A 19,825-nucleotide genomic window follows, 5' to 3' on the forward strand; every position below is an offset into this window, starting at 1 on the left:
CTAGGCAAGCTTAGCACACCATACATCCATCTATGAATGCAACATTTGTGTATGTACTGTCTAGTGTGCATACTCTTCAATGTAATTAACAAGCCACAGAAAGTTGAGATACAGGCATGTGGTTCAAATTTATGGATGTTGAGTTTTATCTTTGTATGCTTTAAGTAAACATTGGATCCAACACATTAAGTTCCAGTTAATCCTTTAAAGGAGTTGAGCAAGCTGTGATTGCCACAAGCTCATTTGCATAATATGTGAAATTAATTATTTTGTTTAAGTTTACTGAAAGATGGATTCTGGTGAGACGGGTCTTAGCTTTGGGATATGTTTGGTTGCAGGCTGAAACTACGAGTCACTGAACAAATATGGTAGGCTCTCCACTGCAGACAATGGTTTTAGTCCCTAGCCATACCATGTGTGTTGCACAAAGCAACAGTTAGCACCTTGAGCAAAATTATGGCAAAGATAAAGTCAGATCCTGTTAGCGGCAGGAACTGGGGGAGGCAGAGCAATTGTAACAAATCTCAGTTTCAGATTTCAAAGCAGATAGCTAATGGGATCTGAGCAATTAAATGCGGTTCTGCTACAAATGTAGTCAAGTTTTTCTAGTTGGCTAGAGCCGACAATGTCCAAATTTTAACACATTTGAATAAGCATTTCCATTAATGACTCTTAGATCTTAGCATGTGCATATTTTAAAATAAATTATTCCTTTCTTTCCATTAGAGCCAACATACATCACAATAGGTCCACCCACGTGTTATCCTCTGGTGAATTGCACATTAACTGAGATGGATTGTATTTATGACTTCAGAGTAGACCAAAATGGTTGTCGCATCTGCCAGTGCAAAACTAGTAAGTATACAGTTGATGCTGAATTGTGATTCTGAAGAGCCTATGTTGACCAAAATCATTTTCAAAACATTCTTAGCAACTTTGCATTCTTTTTTCCGTCTTCAATACTATCTCATGCACAATATACCATGTTCTCTTTTCCAAAAAATATATAAATACATAAACTTATGGTGGGAGAATACCCTTTTGAAAAATCTATGCAACAGAAATAAATTTCCATATATATATATATATATTTGATATTAATTTTGTCAGTCATATTTTTGGACCCTGCAGATAAAGGTCAGTATGGCTCTATAAACAGTTTGGGAGCATTTGAATGGTCATCCACCATTTTTTAAAAGGTGTTTCTGATCCTGATTTACTGATGTAAAACAGTTCAGTTAGCATTGCTGTGCCCATGAAAATGGGGAGAGGGGAGAGAGCGCTATTCACACATTGCATATAGCTAGCTACCTGTTCATCCCAAGGGAGTCAACAGCACTCTCCCCTATTGCAATTTCCAGCAACTGGTATTCAGAAGGATATTCCCTCCAGCCATGGAGGCAGAACAGCCATTGATAGCCCTGTCCCTCATGAATGTCTGGGTTTACTAGACTCTTGATTAACTCCTCTCAAGCAGGCTTTCTTCTGAGATGGTTTTGGGATGAGGGAAGATAAATTCCACCTTAGACCTGAATGTGTGAAGCCACAAACTGACACCCAGTGGTCTCCATACACAAGCAGAAGTCAACTCACACAATGCTGGATTTCAGACATGTGCTCTAAGGAGTGTTTATTGGTGGGATTGCAAATTTGATGTTCGGGGTCAAGTCCTAATAAAGAGAACTGAGGGGAGCGGTTAACAGGGAAGCATTATGTGGTTGTTTTAGTTGGACATATTTAAAGAAAGTTTAACATTGAGTTCTAGTGCATCATGGGAACTAAGGGGATGTGCCAAAGACTTCATGGAAGAGGTCAGTTTTGAGAGGATTTTGAAGGAAGTACGACAATGATTGTATTAGCCATAAGCTGTAACTTTATCAGCAGTGCCTCTTCAAGGGGTTAAGAATGATCAATGAGAGCTGATTTGTGATAGTACTTATGCAGATTGAAATAAACAAAAGCTAAAAACATAGATCTATAGCTATAATTATAGACAAGTTTAAATATAATTGCACTTAGGAATTTAGTCCTGCATTTTCCTCCTTTCCAACCCTGACAGTGCTTTTGACAAACTGTCATTTAGAGGCTTCAGACTACAGGGAATGCAATTTGCTGTTCTTTTTGATTGCCCCTCTCTTCTGTCTGGTCAGTCCAGGGGATGGTGAACCATTTCTCACTGGTGGACTAGATCCTTATCCATATCCAATTTCACAGATGTCCCTATGACATCAGGAGATGCTGCACTTTAAAGCCCTGAGTGTTCCGAATGTATTGCACAGCTGGGCAGTGTTGCAAACAGTCCTGTGCTACTCTTTGAATTTCAGAAAACCAGCTAGTTTTTAGAGTTTTGAAGAGGAATGTAGGGAAGTTTGTGAAAGAGGTTTTAAATAGTCCTGCACTGTTCTTTAAACTTCCAGAGGTTTAAAGGTTTTAAGCACCAGCCGTTCAAGGAGCAGCACAGGGTTGTTTACAGAAGGGAAACTGCTTGCAACTTCTGGCGCAGGGCATGCTCCCACTGCCGCCTTCTTCTTCTTCTTCTTCTTCTTCTTCTTCTTCTTCTTCTTCTTCTTCTTCTTTGGCGATCACTCGTAGCCAAGTAAGATTGTCTTCCATAAACACGGTTTTAACAATGAGTCTGTAAATGACTGTGGAGGCCAATTCTGGATCCACATGTCCTTCTACAGTGGGGACATTGGTTTCCGGGTGGGAGTCGATCACGGTGTGGATTTGCCAAGCGTGCCTTCCTCTTAGCACGTTTCTGCCTTGCGTTCTGAGTTTGAGTGTCTTCAAAGCCCATGACACCTTTGGTAAAGGCTGTTCAGTCCCACTGCCAATCAGCTGATGAATGAGGGGAATGGCCTCATAGGACAGATTGGAACCCACAGTGGGTTCAGTGTGACCTGCATGCTATCCACTCCTGCTCTTAAGAGTTTGCCAAAAACCAGGGAGATTTTCTTCTTCTTGAGCAATCCTGTTTTCCCCATCCTTAGTATCCCTGCTTCTCTGGGGCCCCCCAGACCCAGAAATTCTACTTCTCATCCACTTGCCTGGCACCATGACTAATAGTCCTGTTGTTTCCTCCACCTCTTTAATTTGTTTTGTTTTATTTGTACTTAAAAACAGTGATGATAAAAGGCAAGAAGGCACAGGCTAGCAATTTTTTCTTTGTTAAGTTGCTATTCGAACTACACTTTGCTTATGGTAGCTGAATACTTAATCTGCGATTCTCAAAAAACCTTTAGAAATAAATATATACAAGCTGGGGGAGGAAATATTCATTAGCATTTCTACCATATAATGCAATTCTTTTAAACAACTAAGAATGGTTAGCAAAATGTACTGTGATGTATATCAGTTCTAACATTATAGAGTTGATCTAGTTGAACATGATCTGCATTTTTACCTCCACCAAATGAAAAATCAGTCCTGAGTGTGGACTCCATACTTTTGGTTTCTCCATACTTTTGGTTTCAGTAGGGTTTGTTGTCCCTGCTGCCACCAGTAAATGGGAATTAATGCATCAGTTGGGCCCCAAGAGACATGGACAATGAAGGAACTGCTGCAGTGACCCACAACACCTATGCCATGTTTGTCTTCCTGCAAGTGCAAGTTGGTTCCCTTGCTGGAAGTGAGGAGAAGCATTATATGTAAAGGATGTGTACACTAGTGAAGAGATCTGTGACTTGGAACATGGAAAACAGATTGAGAGTTTATGGGTAAAAATTGTAGGAGAGGGAAACAATAGTGACCTTAATGGGGGCATCTGCTATAGAGCTCCAAGGCACACTGGAGACTTGGGTGTGCCTTGATAGAGCAGATTACCAAGCATTCAGAAACGAGAGATATACAAATCATGGGAGATTTCAATTACCCCAATATCTGTTGGAATGCAAACTTTGCCAAGAATGTAAAGCCCAACAAATTTCTCAGTTGCCTTGCTGACAATTTCATTTCCCAGAAGGTGGAAGAAGTAACAAGGGGGTCATCTCTCTTGGACACGATCCTCACCAACAGGAAGGAACTGATCGATGAAGTGAAAGTACATGGGAACCTTGGGAGGAAGTGATCGTGTTCTCTTGGGTTTCATTATACAGAGGCAAGGGAAAGCTGAATGTAGTTGGACATGCACTCTGGACTTTAAGACTGCTGATTTCAGAAAGCTTAAGAAACTACTGGGTGAGATCCCATGGTCAGAAATACTCAAAGAAAAAGGGAGTTCAAGGTGAATGGGAGTTTCTTATTGAAGGTGAAATATTGAAGGCACAAATGCAGGCATTTCCAACAAGAAAAAATGGTGAGAGGCACCTAAAGAAACCAGTGTGGCTGTAAGGATGAGCTGAGATGTTAAGAAGGGCATGTATAAGAAATGGAATAAAGGAGAAATCACAAAGGAGTATGCACAAGTAGCCAACTTACAAGAGAGGTTAAAAATAATAAAAACTGTTTCTTCGGACATGTTCAAAGCAAGAGAAAGAACAAACAAGTGGTAGGTCCTCTGTGTGGAGAATATGGATAAGTGCTATTGGGTGACAGAGAGAAGATGGAACTACTCAACACCTACTTTGCCTCTGTCGTCATGCAAAAAGAAAACAGTGCCCCACCTGGTGATAACAGAATAAATGATACAAGGAAGGAGGTGCAGACCAAGGTAGGAAAAGAGAGTGGTGAGGGAACACGTAGCTGCTTTAAATGAATTCAGATCTCCAGGGCCTGGTGAGCTGCACCCAGGGATACTCAAAAGGAGCTTGTGGGTGTAATCTCAGAGCCTTTTGTCTATAATCATTGAGAATTGTTGGAGAACTGGTGAGGTCCCTGTGGTTTGGATATGAATTTGTGAAAGGTTATTCTTGTGGAGAAGGTGATAAAATGTTGGCTGGGCGAGGTGGATTTGTAGCTGGTTGACTGACCAAACCTAAAGACTACTAATGGTTCCCTGTCACCCTGTAAAAAAGTGACAAATAGAGTGCCGCAGGCTTCTGTCCTGAGCCCATTGTTGTTCAACATTTTTATACACAATTTGTACTAGGCTGCATCAACATAACAATTGTGTCCAAGTCAAGGGAAGTAACAGTACTGCTGTATTCTGCCTTGGTCAGACCACTTCGGGAGTCCTGTGTCCAGTTCTGGATGCCACAATGTAAGAATGCTAGCTGGAACCTGCGCAGAGGACACCCAGGGTGATCAGGTGCCTGGAAACCAAGCCTTATGAGGCGAGGCACAATTGAAGGAGTTGGGTATGTTTAGCCTTGTAAAGAGGAGACAGAGAGGAAATATCATAGCCATCTTCAGATATCTTAAGGGCTGTCACATGGAAGATGGAACAAGCTTGTTTTCTCCTTCTCTGGAGGCTGGGACCTGAACCAATAGTTTCAAGTTACAAGAAAGTAGATTCTGACTAAACATCAGGAAGAACTTTGTAACAGCAAGAGCTGTTCAACAGTGGAATAGTCTCCCTTGGAAGGTGGTGGACTCTCCTTCCTTGGAGGTTTTTAAGCAAAGGTTGAATGGCTACCTGTCATGTATTCTTTCATTGAGATTTCTGCATTGCAAGGTCCCTTCCAACTCCATAATTCTGTGATGATTCTCTGATTCACCTTATGGTTGTGAACATATAGTAAACAAGGTACACTTAAGGATATAATCTGGTTTTCTATACATGTTCACAGCTTATCTTTTAAAATCACATGTGGTTATTGCTGTAGCTACTCATTACTATTTTGTACAACACAAGTTGTGACCATCATTTTCTGTCTTACCAATATTTTCATACAAACCATAGTTTGAAAATTCTAAAAACTAACATATCTGTGAACTTGCAGTGTTCTCGTGTTTCTTCTGTGCATTTGAATTGACTATCAGGTTGTCACCTTTCACAAATTCACATGCAATGGGGTTTGGGATCTTAAGTTCCCAAAGAGGAGGGGTTGTTTCAATTTTTGATAGGCCTTCTGAGGTAGTAGTAGGCGGCACTTTTCTGAGAGCACAAACTGAAGATAACATAATCAGGTTGTTGCAAAATCTTGCCTGTTTGTTTGTTTGCTTGTTTGCTTGCTTGTTTATATTGCACACTCTGAGAAGTTTAGAATGGTTTACATGAGTTTCCAGGTTATCTCCCTTAACAATCAATTATTAAGCTAAGACCTACTGAGCTTTAACAGTGTAGCAGCAGCATGTGCCTATTCCCTCTGAACTGAGTTTGTACCTACTATTTTTTCTGTCCCCAAGTAACATGGTACAACATACAAGTTGGGCTTCCCTTTTACATGTGTGGTAAAAGGGAAGGAAATGGGAATAAGAAAAGCAGCATCTCTTGTTGGGTGAGTTTTAAGAACAAGTAGCTCAAAGTTCTGCTTGCTTTCATAAATATTATCCAATAAGTGGGTTGCTATTTGTATTCATCAGCTTTTAGTCAAGTTGTATTAGTTTCCACTAAGTGTGGGATTCTCTTTCTTTACTGTTTTGCCTGGCCATCTTTTGAAAAAGAATAGGAAAGATCAAGAAGAAAGGAGGGGAGATAGAATGTGGTAAAAGGATTTAACCAGAAGAAAGTCAAATAAAAAATGACGCAAAATAGAAAAAAATAACTTACTTAATTTATACCTGGCCTTTCGGCCTAGGATGAAATATCCAATTCAGGCCTAAAGCAATGGAGAAGCTATGCAGTCCTAAAGCAGTTGGCATAAAATATAATGGGGTAGATCAGGTGCTGATTTTACCATTCCTCTTCTCCCCCAGGCAAGCCTGTGAAAAACTGCTTCTGCAGGTTGGAGGGTCCTACTGAATAGTGTGAGCTGTTCACTTGCAGAAGTTGCCTCTGCCCAATCTGGGGGATTCCCTTTAACTTCCCATGCTGCGGCCCACTTCTTCAGCCACAGCCCCCCCCCCCCGCCTTTTGAACAGGCTTTTCAGTGAGTTGCCAGGGAAAGGAGGGGACAGGAAAGTAATTATTTATTCATCTTAAATATTTATAAATATGACTTATATTATACTAAATTATAATATATTTTTAAGAGTCGCCTTCTGTAGACTTTTCTTTGGATCCAACCCAGTAACAATAAACTATGCAAATATAAAACACTGTAGTTTTAAAACCGGCAAAAACTATGTAATGCATCAGAAGTCAGTTAACAAAGTGCCCTCTATAATAAAAGTACCCATCTAAAAAGAGGAAGGGGATACCTCATATATTTTTCTCAGAAAAAGTAGCACCATTTGGGGAAAACAATTCTGACCAAGAACTTACTTGGTTCAGCAGATGCTGTCCAAAACATGAGGAGAATTGAGTATGTTTCTCTCAGATCATTGACTTATTTTTTTATATGTAAGTGCTCCAGAAATACACCAGGAATATGGCAGTACAGTTGCAACCAACAAAAAACACAGGAGATTGTTCTTACATTCCTAAATCTCATTGCTGAGTTTTGAATGACTTTTCCTTGTCTTGCCTGAGCACTTGAAAAGACCCATTCCATTTCCTCCAGGCTAGGTGGAACGTGAAACTTTTTTCCATCACTTTCTTGGTTTCCAAAAGCAATGGAGGCCACTAGCTGCCTGTGGAGTTGAAGGAAGCCTCCTCTTTCTCTTGGGTCCCAAGCTTCAATAGACAGTCTTTGAAGTAAGTGGTCCAGGATTTTCATTGTGTATGAAGAATCTGTGTGCAGGCACAAATGGCTAATCCCACATTATGTATTTGATAAAAATATTTTTTATTACCACACGTCCAAATTACCAAGAGCAATTTGGGAAGGAGATTTTGCCTCTGCTGTAATGCGTAATAATGCTGTATTATGAATATATGTGAATATATACTAACTTGCAAGATATACATCAACACATAGTTATAAGCTGTATTTGGAAGAAGTGGTCTGAAGGATCTTAATTTGACTTTAATGTTATTGGAACATAATTTGCCATTAATGTTGTTGGAAGTTTTGCATGTCAGGTGTTGCATAGTACTTTGGAAAAGCCACACTGTTTTCTTTGTGACATCTGTATTACAGTAGTACCTCGGGTTACATACGCTTCAGGTTACAAACTCTGCTAACCCAGAAATAGTGCTTCAGGTTAAGAACTTTGCTTCAGAAATCGTGCTCCGGCAGCGCAGCAGCAGCAGGAGGCCCCATTAGCTAAAGTGGTGCTTCAGGTTAAGAACAGTTTCAGGTTAAGTACGGACCTCCGGAACGAATTAAGTACTTAACCCGAGGTACCACTGTAATGGATTATATATCCTCCATGCTGTTACTGTGCTTACTTTTCAAGATACTTATCGTATTTTTGATGCAATATATCCTTGGCCTTATGTCCATCACCATATCTTATGGCAATGAATTCAATAAGTATATGTATCTTCTTAAAAAAAAAGGATTAGAAAAATCATCAATCAATGACTATAATGATAGTTAAAAATGGCATTTTCATTTTCAGATGTCTTGTACCTCTGATTACCATACTCTGGAAAAAGAGGGTTGTTAACTCAGTGGCATCTGACTGGTGCTGGATTATCACTGATCTCATTCAGAAAATTAGTTCTTCTATTCAGGAGATCAGAGTGTATCCTTACTGTACTCTACTGTATTAGATTAACAACTTTGACGTTTAGAATCCTTTTGAACTATTTAGTTACTACCCTATTAAGAAAGTTTCTCAGTATTTTATTTTGTCGTGATGGTTTGATCCATTGCTTCATCCATTCTCAGGTACATCCCATTTTTATTATCCGTTCATTTTCACCTCTTGACTTCCTTTTCTGTTGCCTTTGCCTTGCATTTCCTTATATTGTGGATCGCTCCTTTATGCCTTACAGTGCAATACTGTTTACTCAAAAGTAAGACCTCTTGTATTCAGTAGGACTTGCTCCAAGGTAGTGGATTGCAACCTTAGTAGCTGTAAAATACTTGTGTATCATTTTAGTTACTATTAAAAAGTAAGGTAAAAGTAGAAGTTTTCAGTAGTACATATTAGTCACTCAAAACTGTTTGCATCTATTTGCTTGTACATATCATGTGAGCTCCCCCTAGTGGTTGAAGGAATATCTGTTCAATTTGAAGAAGCTTTTTTGTATCTAATTCTCTGGCGTAGGTATGAGTGTGTTCAACCTTTTGGGTCTGTCTAGTTTCTTTTCAGTAAAGTCCCTCTCCTTGGTGGTTAATCTGAGTTCTTGTTTCTCCTTTGGTCTAGCCACCTACCACTTTTTCTTTCCCTCAACATTTTTCTTGTTTATTTGCACAGACTGGGTATAGTCTAAAGACAAGTCTATGCATTTGGCCAAGAAAATAGAAGATCACTATCCTTTTCATTGGTTCTACCACCCATACCAACTGCCTCAGTCCTTTTGTCCATTCAGAGGAAAATATGTCTGGTCCTCTCACCCCTTCTGGAATAGGCAACAACTCCAAGTAGAGGGCAACAGCAATTCCAGAGCATGTTCTCTTCCTCCTCTAAGTTCAGATACAAAAAAAAATCAGTTCTGACACAACCCTGCCACCAGTGGGAGGTCATATTCTAAAGTACTGAGATGGTCCATAACATTGGGCTGCTGGGTGCTGCAAAGTTCTACAGCTGGAATTCGCTTCCATGCCTCCTCACAAGTTTTTTCCATCTCTGGTCTCTTAAGGATCCCCGAAAGAGGGGCAGCATTCTCATTAAATGCTCCTGCACCGTACTGCAGCCACTTGGGCTAACCCCAATGCATGTATCAAGCACTATACATTGTGAACCGCCTGGAAATCTTTTGATGAAGGGTGGTATATAAATCTAATAAATAAAATAAGGTGGACTTCTTTGCTGCAGCTGAGACAGCTTTGGGGAAGTGTGTCCTACAACATGCTGTCCCTAACAGGTAGCCAGCCCTTTATTAATGTCCAACCCTACATGGGTCAGCTTGGGTATGTCCCACATGATGTCATGATACACAAGAGAAAAGATACCATTGATACTTAGCTGTGAAGCTTCTTTTTCATACATATAATATGATACCAGGACATCACCCTATTGTGGTTATACTGGCTGCCTAACTCCTTCTGTTAAAATTTCTGAAACTTGCCAGTTTTTCCCACATTCCAGTTTTCTCTAGGCAGGGACTGTTGCATGTTTGCCTTTTTGTGTTTGCTGTTTGCTTCTTGCTTCTTGTATACATGGCTTATCTGCGTACAATTGGCTGTATGTACAACAAAGCACCAGAAGCCTCTTCAAATTGAGCAGCAATTTCTGCCTTCAACCACTTGGTGGAGCTCACATCCCACCTAATTTCATGATATGCATGAAAAATAACACTTCACAGGTAAGTACTAATGGTCTCACTTATTAGTATTATTCTGAATCCTGTGGATATATTCTAGACAAAAATATGATGATTTTATGTAAATTTCAACAGCAAGTGGTTTGAAAATCTGTAAATGAGAGACTTCTTTGGTGTGAGGATTCTATAGCCCTTTTAGAATTGCAAGGCTCTGATGCCTAATTCTGAATGCATTACGTGAAACTCCTGCTGATTTAACCATTAACATAATTAGTTTAATTGGTGTATATGTAGGCAAGTTCCCTACTTGCAGTCTAGGGAAGCCATTTCTATGTAGTTTAGGGGAAAACCCATGTACCCAAAGCTTTTATTTGGTGGTCTTTTGCAACAGATTCCAGTTCTGAGGAGGCAGCATGATTTTTAAACTGCAGTTTGCAATTTATGTGTGGAAGCTGCAGTAGAGAAGATATGGGGGGGGGACTCTTAACTGAATAGAGAGGTCCGTTATGATTAAATGTTGTCTTTGGACTACAACTACTGTCTTCATCTATTGCTTCCAGAATAGGCAAATTCATTTTGCAACTAGTTCTGTCGGCTCCCTCCTGTGCTTTCTTAAACATTTGCCTAACTAGTAGTCTACACAAATGTGAACTGCATCAAAATGAAATGTTCTTGCTCATGATTCCAGTCAGGCTGCCATGACCTATTCCAAGATACCATACTCTGTGAGGTGTGTTGCAGGGGTGGGGGGAGAGTATTCTTCATGTGCCTGCATTTCTGATACGAATAACTATTAGCGGTTTTTGCTAAGTTTCATGTGTTCTTCACAGGAGAAGAGCTGTGTACTGACCTCATGTCAGATTGTTCCTTGGATTGTGCCTTTGGCTTCCAGACTGATGTCCACAACTGTAAGACCTGCCAGTGCCGCCCACGACCTAAAAAATGCAAACCCATAGTATGTGACAAGTACTGTCCATTTGGATACTTGTACGTATTCTTACTTTTAAAACATACTTATCACAATCCATAAACAAATAATACTGTGTAAAGCCCACTAACATTGTTCTATGTATAATAGGAAAACATGTAGCATGCAGAGTATGTAATAGACTCAGAAGGACATATCAACATGGATAACTTTGAATGTATATACATTTACAAATGCTTTTGATTACCTAGAAATGGCAAAAAAATGATACTATAAAAAGAGAAGATTAGAACTTGAGAAGTATTTTCTCTTCCACCTCCTGTGGTCAGCTGAAATTGATGTGTGGATTACTGAACAGTTGTTTGAGGAGCACTACTGAAGTGCCATCAGAAGAAATAGTTCATGTGAATTCAGCCAAAAGAAAAGCTTCTGCCAAATTCTGCTTAGTAAAGTACCCCTAATACCCCTTCTTAATGATAGTTGATCTTCACTGAGCACTTTTATCTCATCCATCAGCCTAGGGGTGTGTATGTCCACCTGTTTTGACTATGCTCACCCATGGCATGTGGCCCCTGGACATTTGCCCATGAGCGAATGTCATGCTGTGACTGAAAAAGAGTCTAAAGAGTTTTATAATATTCCAGCCTTGATGGGTCATGGATTATTATGGCCAGATCCTCTCTCCCCAAGATGGGACCTAGCTGAGCACTTACAAGCTACCAAATCTCATCCTTAAGGAAAAGTGTGACTCCAACCAATTTGTGATCCCAATTTGTACTGCCTGAGCAGATAAGCAGGATTCTTGGAACTGTGATGCCAAACACCTGAGTGCTTGGCCCTTGCCTTTAAGACAGCCAGAGGCGATTACATAAAGATAACGGTCAGTGCCTCCTTAGACTGATGGAGACTATAGCTCCACAATCTACAACAAGGCTGTTGTAAAACTTTGTTGAATAAACTATTTCTAAGTCACAACATTTTGGACAATTTACAGACAGTCTCCCATAATCTCTTTGGAGGCAAGGTGCTTGGTGCATGTCGTCGCAGCTCAATTCAAGGGATTCCTGGATGTTAGAAATTATCTAAATTAATTCAGTCCAGCCTCAAGTTCAGTTTCAGGATGGAGAGAAGTCATTATCACCTTGTTTGATATATTGATGAGGAACTGGCCGGGGGCCGGGGCGGGTAGGCTGTTGGTTCTGCTGGACTTCTCTTCAGCTTTCACTACCATCACTATTATAAGTTTCCAGGTTGCCTGGTTGGGATAAGACTTGGATGCACTTTGCGGCAGTGGCTCCTGGTCCTTCCCAGAGGGACAAACCAAAAGGAACTACTGTGGAACTACTTTTAGTTGCTTCGCTGCTGGTCTGTCGTGTTTCCACATGATTCCATCTTGTTCCCCTGTATTATTCAATATACGCACGAAACTACTGGGAGAGGTCAGCCAGTGATTTGGAGTGCTGTGTCATCAATAAATAGATGAGACCCAGCTCTAGTTCTCTTTTCCATTTGTGTCTAGAGAAGCTGGTGAAATTTAACCATTGGGTTAGACTCTGTACTGGTGCCCCATCTGGTGGATAAGATGATGTGTGCACTTGAACTTTTGAATAAAGACTGATGCATCTTGCATATTCCTACATAAAATGAGTTTCTTAGTTTCTTCTTCTGAACTCAGAAAGAAGATAAGACAAGGCCACAGCCAAAATCTTACTAAAATTGTAATAGTTTAGACAAGAATTACTTTTTCTCTGTTCTGAGATAGCCTGGATAGCGCAGTTGGTTAGAGCGTGGTGCTAATGATGCCAAGGTTGCAGCTTTGATCCCCATATGGGGTAGCTGCATATTCCTGCATTAAAGGGGATTGGGACTAGATGGTCCTCAGGGTCCCTCCCAACTCTACGATTCTATGAACAGGAGTAGCTGTTTGTGAGCCAGTGTGGTGTAGTGGTTAAGAGCAGTGGACTCGTAATCTGGGTGAACTGGGCCAGTCACACTTCTCTGAAGTCTCTCAGCCCCACTCACCTCAGAGAGTGTTTGTTGTGGGGGAGGAAGGGAAAGGAGATTGTTAGCCACTTTGAGACTCCTTAGGGTAGTGATAAAGCAGGATATCAAATCCAAACTCTTCTTCTTCTTCTGTGCCAAGCTCTATTAAAAAAATGACATAGGAAAAGACATATCTTTCTTAAGTTACCTATAAGTTTCTGTGGCTGCTGCTAGTGTCAGCACACACTTCTAAGTGTTGTCAATTCAAATATGGAATTGTAGCTGTTTGCACAGAAGTCCAGCCAACGGAGTTTCTGAGCACAAGGTTGGCCTAAGTGGTAATGGTTCTTTTAAGGTTTGGGGTAGGCTTACAAGATAGATATGCCAGACCTTTCTAAAATGTTGATTCTGGTATCCATGTGCATCTTTCTTTTCTGATTTCTCATAGTATTAGATCCTTCTATAAATTTACAGTGCAATCCTTGTACTCCAAAGTATGTTCCACTTTGTGTCGCTCCATAGTAAATGTTTTTACAAACCCCAATCTTAGGGCCCAAGTAAATTTTAAACATGCATGCATGGATTTTGTACCTCTTCAAGTCTTTTTTTTTAAGCTGCAATGAGCCCAAATGCAGGTAGAAGGTGATATTCAACTTAAGTTTTACTCAACATAGACCCATTAAAATTAATGTGCACGACTTAACTTAGGTCCATTAATTTCAGTACGTCTACTCAGAGTTTGCAGGGGAAGGAGCTATAAACTTTTCTTGATGTCATTTTCCCAGCTAAAATCCCACACAGAGAAATATATACCCCAAAGGTGCTTTTTTTGCCGTAGAAAGAAAGAAAACACCTTTTGAGGTGGGGCGGTCAGTTTTTGTTGTGAAAACTCTACAGCAGGAATACGGAATTTCTGGCACACAGGACAATCTTGGCCCACCTGGAAGTCCAAGTTACAGTAGCTTGTGAGGCCATATCCCCCAAACCACGGTCACCTGTCCATCAGCTGACAACCCCATCCTGTGGGGAATGTGTTAGAGAAACCAGCTAGAACGGAGGGTTCAGTTCTGGGTGTTATTTTGCCAGCATATTCCCTGAGATTCCTATATTGAGCAGGAAGGTCTGATGAGCAGGCAGTTCAGTCCTGTTGGATGCTGCTTTAGCTTCACATTCCCGACAGGCACTGCAATGGTGAAGCACAACCCTTTCCCCCATGTGGGTGGGAGCGACCACCTATCAGTCACCTGGTGTCTCTGTGACATCATGTTTGGCCAGCCGTCACAGGATATCTGACCCGCCAGGTCAAAAGTGTTCCACACTCCTGCTCTATAGGTTACCACCACCATAGTTTCTGGTGATGTGGGGAAGCTGCCGTTTTCTTTAAAAGTTCTAAAAGATTGCAAGTAATCACAAACTTGTAATCTTGTTTACACAGTTGTTGTCCAATTTTGTTCAGTTTGTTTGCCTGTGAGATGGAGAGGAGTTCATAATGTTCTGTAATTTATAGGTGTTTTTATATGCACACCAAAACAGTTGTTCCTAAGTGATGTTATAAACAGGACCTTGCTGCAAGCCATCTCACAATACAAACAAAAGGTTTAAATTTCTTTTACAAGGTTTTTTTTTCTTTTTGTTTCACTCCCTTTGAGAACAGAATTATAATTACCGTATTTTTCGCTCTATAGGACGCACTTTTTCCCCTCCAAAAATGAAGGGGAAATGTGTGTGCGTCCTATGGAGCGAATGCAGGCTCCCTGGCTTCAGCGATAGCAAGGCAAAGCCTCCGAAGCCTGCGCTCCGGAGGCTTTGCGTTGCTTCCGCTGAAGCCAGGAGAGTCTGCTCTTTGAGGCTGGCGGTGGGGAAAGCAGCGCTTCCCCCATCGCCAGCCCCAGAGATTGGGGGGCACCGGGAAGGCAGCGATGCTTTCCCGCTACTCTCCAACCCGGGTTTGAGGCTGGCGGTGGGGAAAGCAGCGCTTCCCCCATCGCCAGCCCCAGAGATCGGGGGGCAGCGGGAAGGCGTGCGACGCCTTCCCGCTACTCTCCAACCCGGGTTTGAGGCTGGCGGTGGGGAAAGCAGCGCTTCCCCCATCGCCAGCCCCAGAGATTGGGGGGCAGCGGGAAGGCGTGCGACGCCTTCCCGCTACTCTCCAACCCTCCTGTGGGCTTTTGGGGGAGATGGGGGAATTCCCCCACCTCCCGCAAAAGCAGGCAAAAGCCGCGCGCTCTTTAAAGGGGCTCCGTGGCTTCTGCTGGCTTTTCTAGGAGGTGGGGAAATTCCCCCACCTCGCAGAAAAGCCTGCAAGAGCCGTGCAGCCTTTAAAGAGCGCACAGCTCTTGGGGGCTTTTCCCCAAGGAGGGAGAAGGGACTGACTGGCCGAGTCCGTCCCTTCTCCCTCCTGTGGGCTTTTGCGGGAGATGGGGGAATTCCCCCACCTCCCGCAAAAGCAGGCAAAAGCCGTGCGCTCTTTAAAGGAGCTCCACGGCTTTGCTGGCTTTTCTAGGAATTCCCCCACCTCCTAGAAAAGCCCGCAGGAGCCGCGCAGCCTTTAAAGAGCGAGCGGTTCTTGGGGGCTTTTCCCCAAGGAGGGAGAAGGGACTGACGGGCCGTTTCAGTCCCTTCTCCCTCCTGGTCGAAAAGCCCGCAGGAGTCACGCAAAAGCAGGGAGAAGGTCTTGGAGTAGCGCACAGGCTGCGTGCAGCCTGTCCACTGCTCCGAGAGCTGCGGGGGGGGGGGGGAATCATATTTTTTCCTTGATTTCCCCCCCTGAAAACTAGGTGCGTCCTATGGTCCGGTGCGTCCAATCGTGCGAAAAATACGGTAAACAACTTTCAACATTTGTCATTTCAGGAAAAAAACTAGTAATTACAAATGTTTAGGCCGCTTTTTAAAGTATAACTAATCAAAATATATATCTTTTTAAATCGTGTAGGAAGAACAAACATGGATGTGAAATTTGCCGCTGTAAAAAATGCCCAGAACTTTCATGTGGTAAGATTTGTCCAATGGGCTACCAGCAAAACAATCAAGGATGCCTTGTCTGCAAATGTACAGGTAGACTCAACTCCTTCAGAGCTGTTTCTTTTCAACCCATTTTGATATTAAGGAAAATGTATATTACAGTGATATGTCTTGAAAGCGAGTCCCATCTAACCCCAACTATAATAACAATGATGATGATGATGATGATGATAATTAATTAATAGGAATTTGAAAATGAAAAACTTGAACAATCAATTGAATTATTGCTTATTTTATTCAATCTAAAAAAACCCCTTTATAGCATCATATTCTTAAAAGTGTTTTTATACCTACAGTTAAAAGATCACTGTACACTATAGGTGTCAAATATTTGAAAAATGGCCCATTATTTGTAATAGATGCATTATGCACCCTTATCCAGAGCATCTATGTAGACATAGAGCTCTTAAGCGCATGTGTTTCCCTGGAAAATTCTAATTGGCATTCAGAGGAATGGACACATGGATCTTCATTTCTCTTGAACTGACCACGGAAGCCCTTGTGATGTGAGCATCACTCAAGGAAAGGATCAGGACCAGGATATTGGTACTTAGTGTAAGATACCAGTTCTCAGTAGGAAACAGTGGTGTAAAACAGATCTGTACAACGCTACAGCCCTTTAGTACCTAGCATACTACTACTACTACTGCTACTACTACTACTACTACTACTACTACTAATAATAATAATAATAATAATTTATTTATACCCCACCCATCTGGCTGAGTTTCCCCAGCCACTCTGGGCAGCTATTGGCTAGGTAGATGTTAAACAGAAGGAGAGGAGGCAATGAGTAACTGTTCTCCAGACTTCAATACCCAAGATAGTTGGGAAATCTTCACAATCTTCGGTTAGATCGCTCTCCCATGCATTCTAAAAGATAGTATTGACCTTCACAGAGCCAGCTTTTGGTGGATACATACATACATACATACAGGAGAATACTACTTCATGAATGCAGTGTTTGAATATTCTTATGTTATCAACTTTTGAAAAAATAAACCTACAGATCTCTTTCTAGTTCTTTGAGTTTGTTCCCATTAACTATTAAATGTTCTGTATGTGTGCCCTTCAGCATTCTGCTGTTGGAAGCATATTAGAAATCTATGCTATACATAGCCTCTCAGTCTGAACATTTTACTAAGTTGCTACAACAAATACAAGAGAAGATTTAGCTGTTGGTTCTTATTACCATCCTATTGATTCACTGGTTGTTGTTGTTTTAAAAAAACTAACTCGTACAGAGATACCAGCTTCTGTAATGCCACCAGCGAAGGCAGGTTCTTGCTTGTCAGTGGATGGGCACCGTCATGAAAATGAAGAAAGTTGGCATGATGGCTGCCGCGAATGCTACTGTCATAATGGACGGGAGATGTGTGCTTTGATCACCTGCTCTGTACCAAACTGTGGCAATCCCACCATACATCCAGGGCAATGTTGCCCATCATGTCCAGGTACCATTTTGTGTTCCCTATTGGGCTGTAAAGCACACCTTGCTTTCTATCTGTATCTCTTTTTCTCCTTTTGGAGGAAAATTGAACAGTAAAGACAAAGTATTTTGTCTCCACATAATTCTGCCTTGACCTTTGTAAGTTAACAATTGACACTAAGTTTATATATCACAAATGTTCAGTTTTAGCCATAAAATATATTGCCTAATATTTTTTCTGAGTACTGTTAGCGTTTTAATTTAATGCAGACAAATAAAGTCTTGAGAGCAGAAGGAAGGAGGTGTACTTCAGCATTTAGCAGGTTTTATTTCCAATAAAGGGGGAGGGGAGTAGAACTCTCTAAATTTTAGATGCACTTACTGTGAGGCAGACAGCATAATATTTCTCAAATTCTGTCCCAGTTGCTGCCAACCTGTCAGTGACTTTTGAATCCAATTTATTAGTTGAGTTAGTATTTTTTCTTACTGCATATGTTCACCTATTTCATACTCTATGCACAGAGTTCACCCTGATGTGGCAAGGAAACTAACCCAAACATCACTACAAACTATTGCTTTTTCTTGAATCATAACAGAATCTGAATCACTGTGTGTATGTGTTAGCCTGTGCCTAAAGCAGTGATGGCTAACTGCAACTCTCATTATACTTGACCATTGGAGCACTGGAATACAAATTTGTATTCAAGCCCAGAATTTAGGTCAGGGTTTGAATACTAATCTGTATATTTCATTTTCACGCTGTGTTCATTTTCAAATGTATACCTTGCAAGCAGCTATCAGGTGTGCCAAAAGCACATTAAGCATTATGGGGGACAATTTTAAAGTGTTGGGTTTAGCAAGGTTTCTGTGCTCTGTTTCGAGGTTATAAGTAGCATGCAAGAGTCTAGTTGCTGCCCACTGTGGTTTTATAGTGAAAGGACAAAAGTAGCATGAAAAATTATGGACAAAAGTAGATCACTGAAGATGAGAGGGTTAAGCTTTCTAGGAAACACGGTTATTCCGTGTGACCTGACTCAGAAATCAGAAGTAAGGAAGGAATCTACTATTACCCTCCTTGCATATAGAAGTCTTGTGCAGTACAGTATTGAAATGCTTGACCCAGGGAAAGGGGGAGATGGTGTGAGGAAGCTCAGTCGATTTTCATGTCAAGGATTGATTTGTAGGTTTTAAATTTAGCCCTGGTTTGATCTTTTGTTTTGCCCCTAAGCTACTTTGGATGGGCATTTGTCCAGAAACATGATCTAAAAACACATTTTCTTAATAGTCATTTACTGTTGTGATCTTGACATATTGCTAATAATTCTCTCAAACTTCGAAGGTCAGTTGTGTAAGGAAAAAGGACCGAGGACAGCTATGTTATTGGTATTCTAAAGTTGTTGTGAGACTGGTAGCCATGGTAACATTCTGTGCCTCGTTTTACATTTATTTATATGGAATATTCATTACTGGTGATTTGTAGTTAGTTTAAATTTCCTTCGCTCTGGCACATATGAGATAGCATGCGGAAAAATAGTGTTACTCAATCGCACTGCTGATGAAATACAGGAAACTGGGTTTTTAACATAATAATGTTGTACTATATTTTTTTTTACATGTTATCTATGCATAAACAGGTTCATAAATCTATTGTTGCAAAACTTAATGTGTTGCTTGAATTCCGCAGAGTCTAATTTTCTGTTACTTTGTTTTGGGGTTCTTTTCCCCCCTCAGATGAATCCCTTGTGCAGAAGCCAGAACTCAGTGGTCCAACCATCTGCTATGTTCCAGGAGGAGAGTATTTTTTGGAAGGAGATACGTGGAATATTGATACTTGTACACAGTGCACATGTCATAATGCACGAGTTTTATGTGACACGGAAGTCTGCCCACCTCTTCTTTGTCGGAACCCCTCCCGTACTCAGGACTCATGTTGTCCTCAGTGCCCAGGTTAGCATTACTTTCCAGGTTTCAGCATACACTTCCCAGTTGTTTGTTCTCTCTATGCAGGATGCTGTTCTAAAATATGATACTTAATCCCCGTTAAAGTGTGCAAGAAGTAAGCTAAACTGACAATTATTGAACAAAAGTTTGTGAAGCTAGAAGAAGTGTTTAGTAGGGCTGAAAGCTCTGATACAGATAGCATAACCTGTGGCTAACAGGAAGTATGAGAGCCAGCATGCAGATATTCAGTCATAAATCAAGACGTTCTTAACAAGAATTACTGAAA

General features: G+C 41.1%; 1 protein-coding gene across 2 annotated transcripts in view; it reads left to right on the top strand.

Moving 5' to 3' along the window:
• The window catches only part of CRIM1 (cysteine rich transmembrane BMP regulator 1), a 127,686-nt gene that overhangs the window by 96,421 nt on the left and 11,440 nt on the right, over window positions 1–19,825 (top strand). For both annotated transcript variants that reach the window (XM_083604242.1, XM_083604243.1), the window contains 5 exons: window positions 727–855; window positions 11,068–11,224; window positions 16,081–16,202; window positions 17,414–17,623; window positions 19,330–19,545. In XM_083604242.1, coding sequence (XP_083460368.1) covers window positions 727–855; window positions 11,068–11,224; window positions 16,081–16,202; window positions 17,414–17,623; window positions 19,330–19,545 — 834 coding nt within the window. The remainder of the gene's footprint in view (window positions 1–726; window positions 856–11,067; window positions 11,225–16,080; window positions 16,203–17,413; window positions 17,624–19,329; window positions 19,546–19,825) is intronic.

The sequence above is a fragment of the Podarcis filfolensis genome, assembly GCF_964270895.1.
Source record: "Podarcis filfolensis genome assembly, chromosome: 3".
Taxonomy (NCBI): Eukaryota; Metazoa; Chordata; class Lepidosauria; order Squamata; family Lacertidae; genus Podarcis; species Podarcis filfolensis.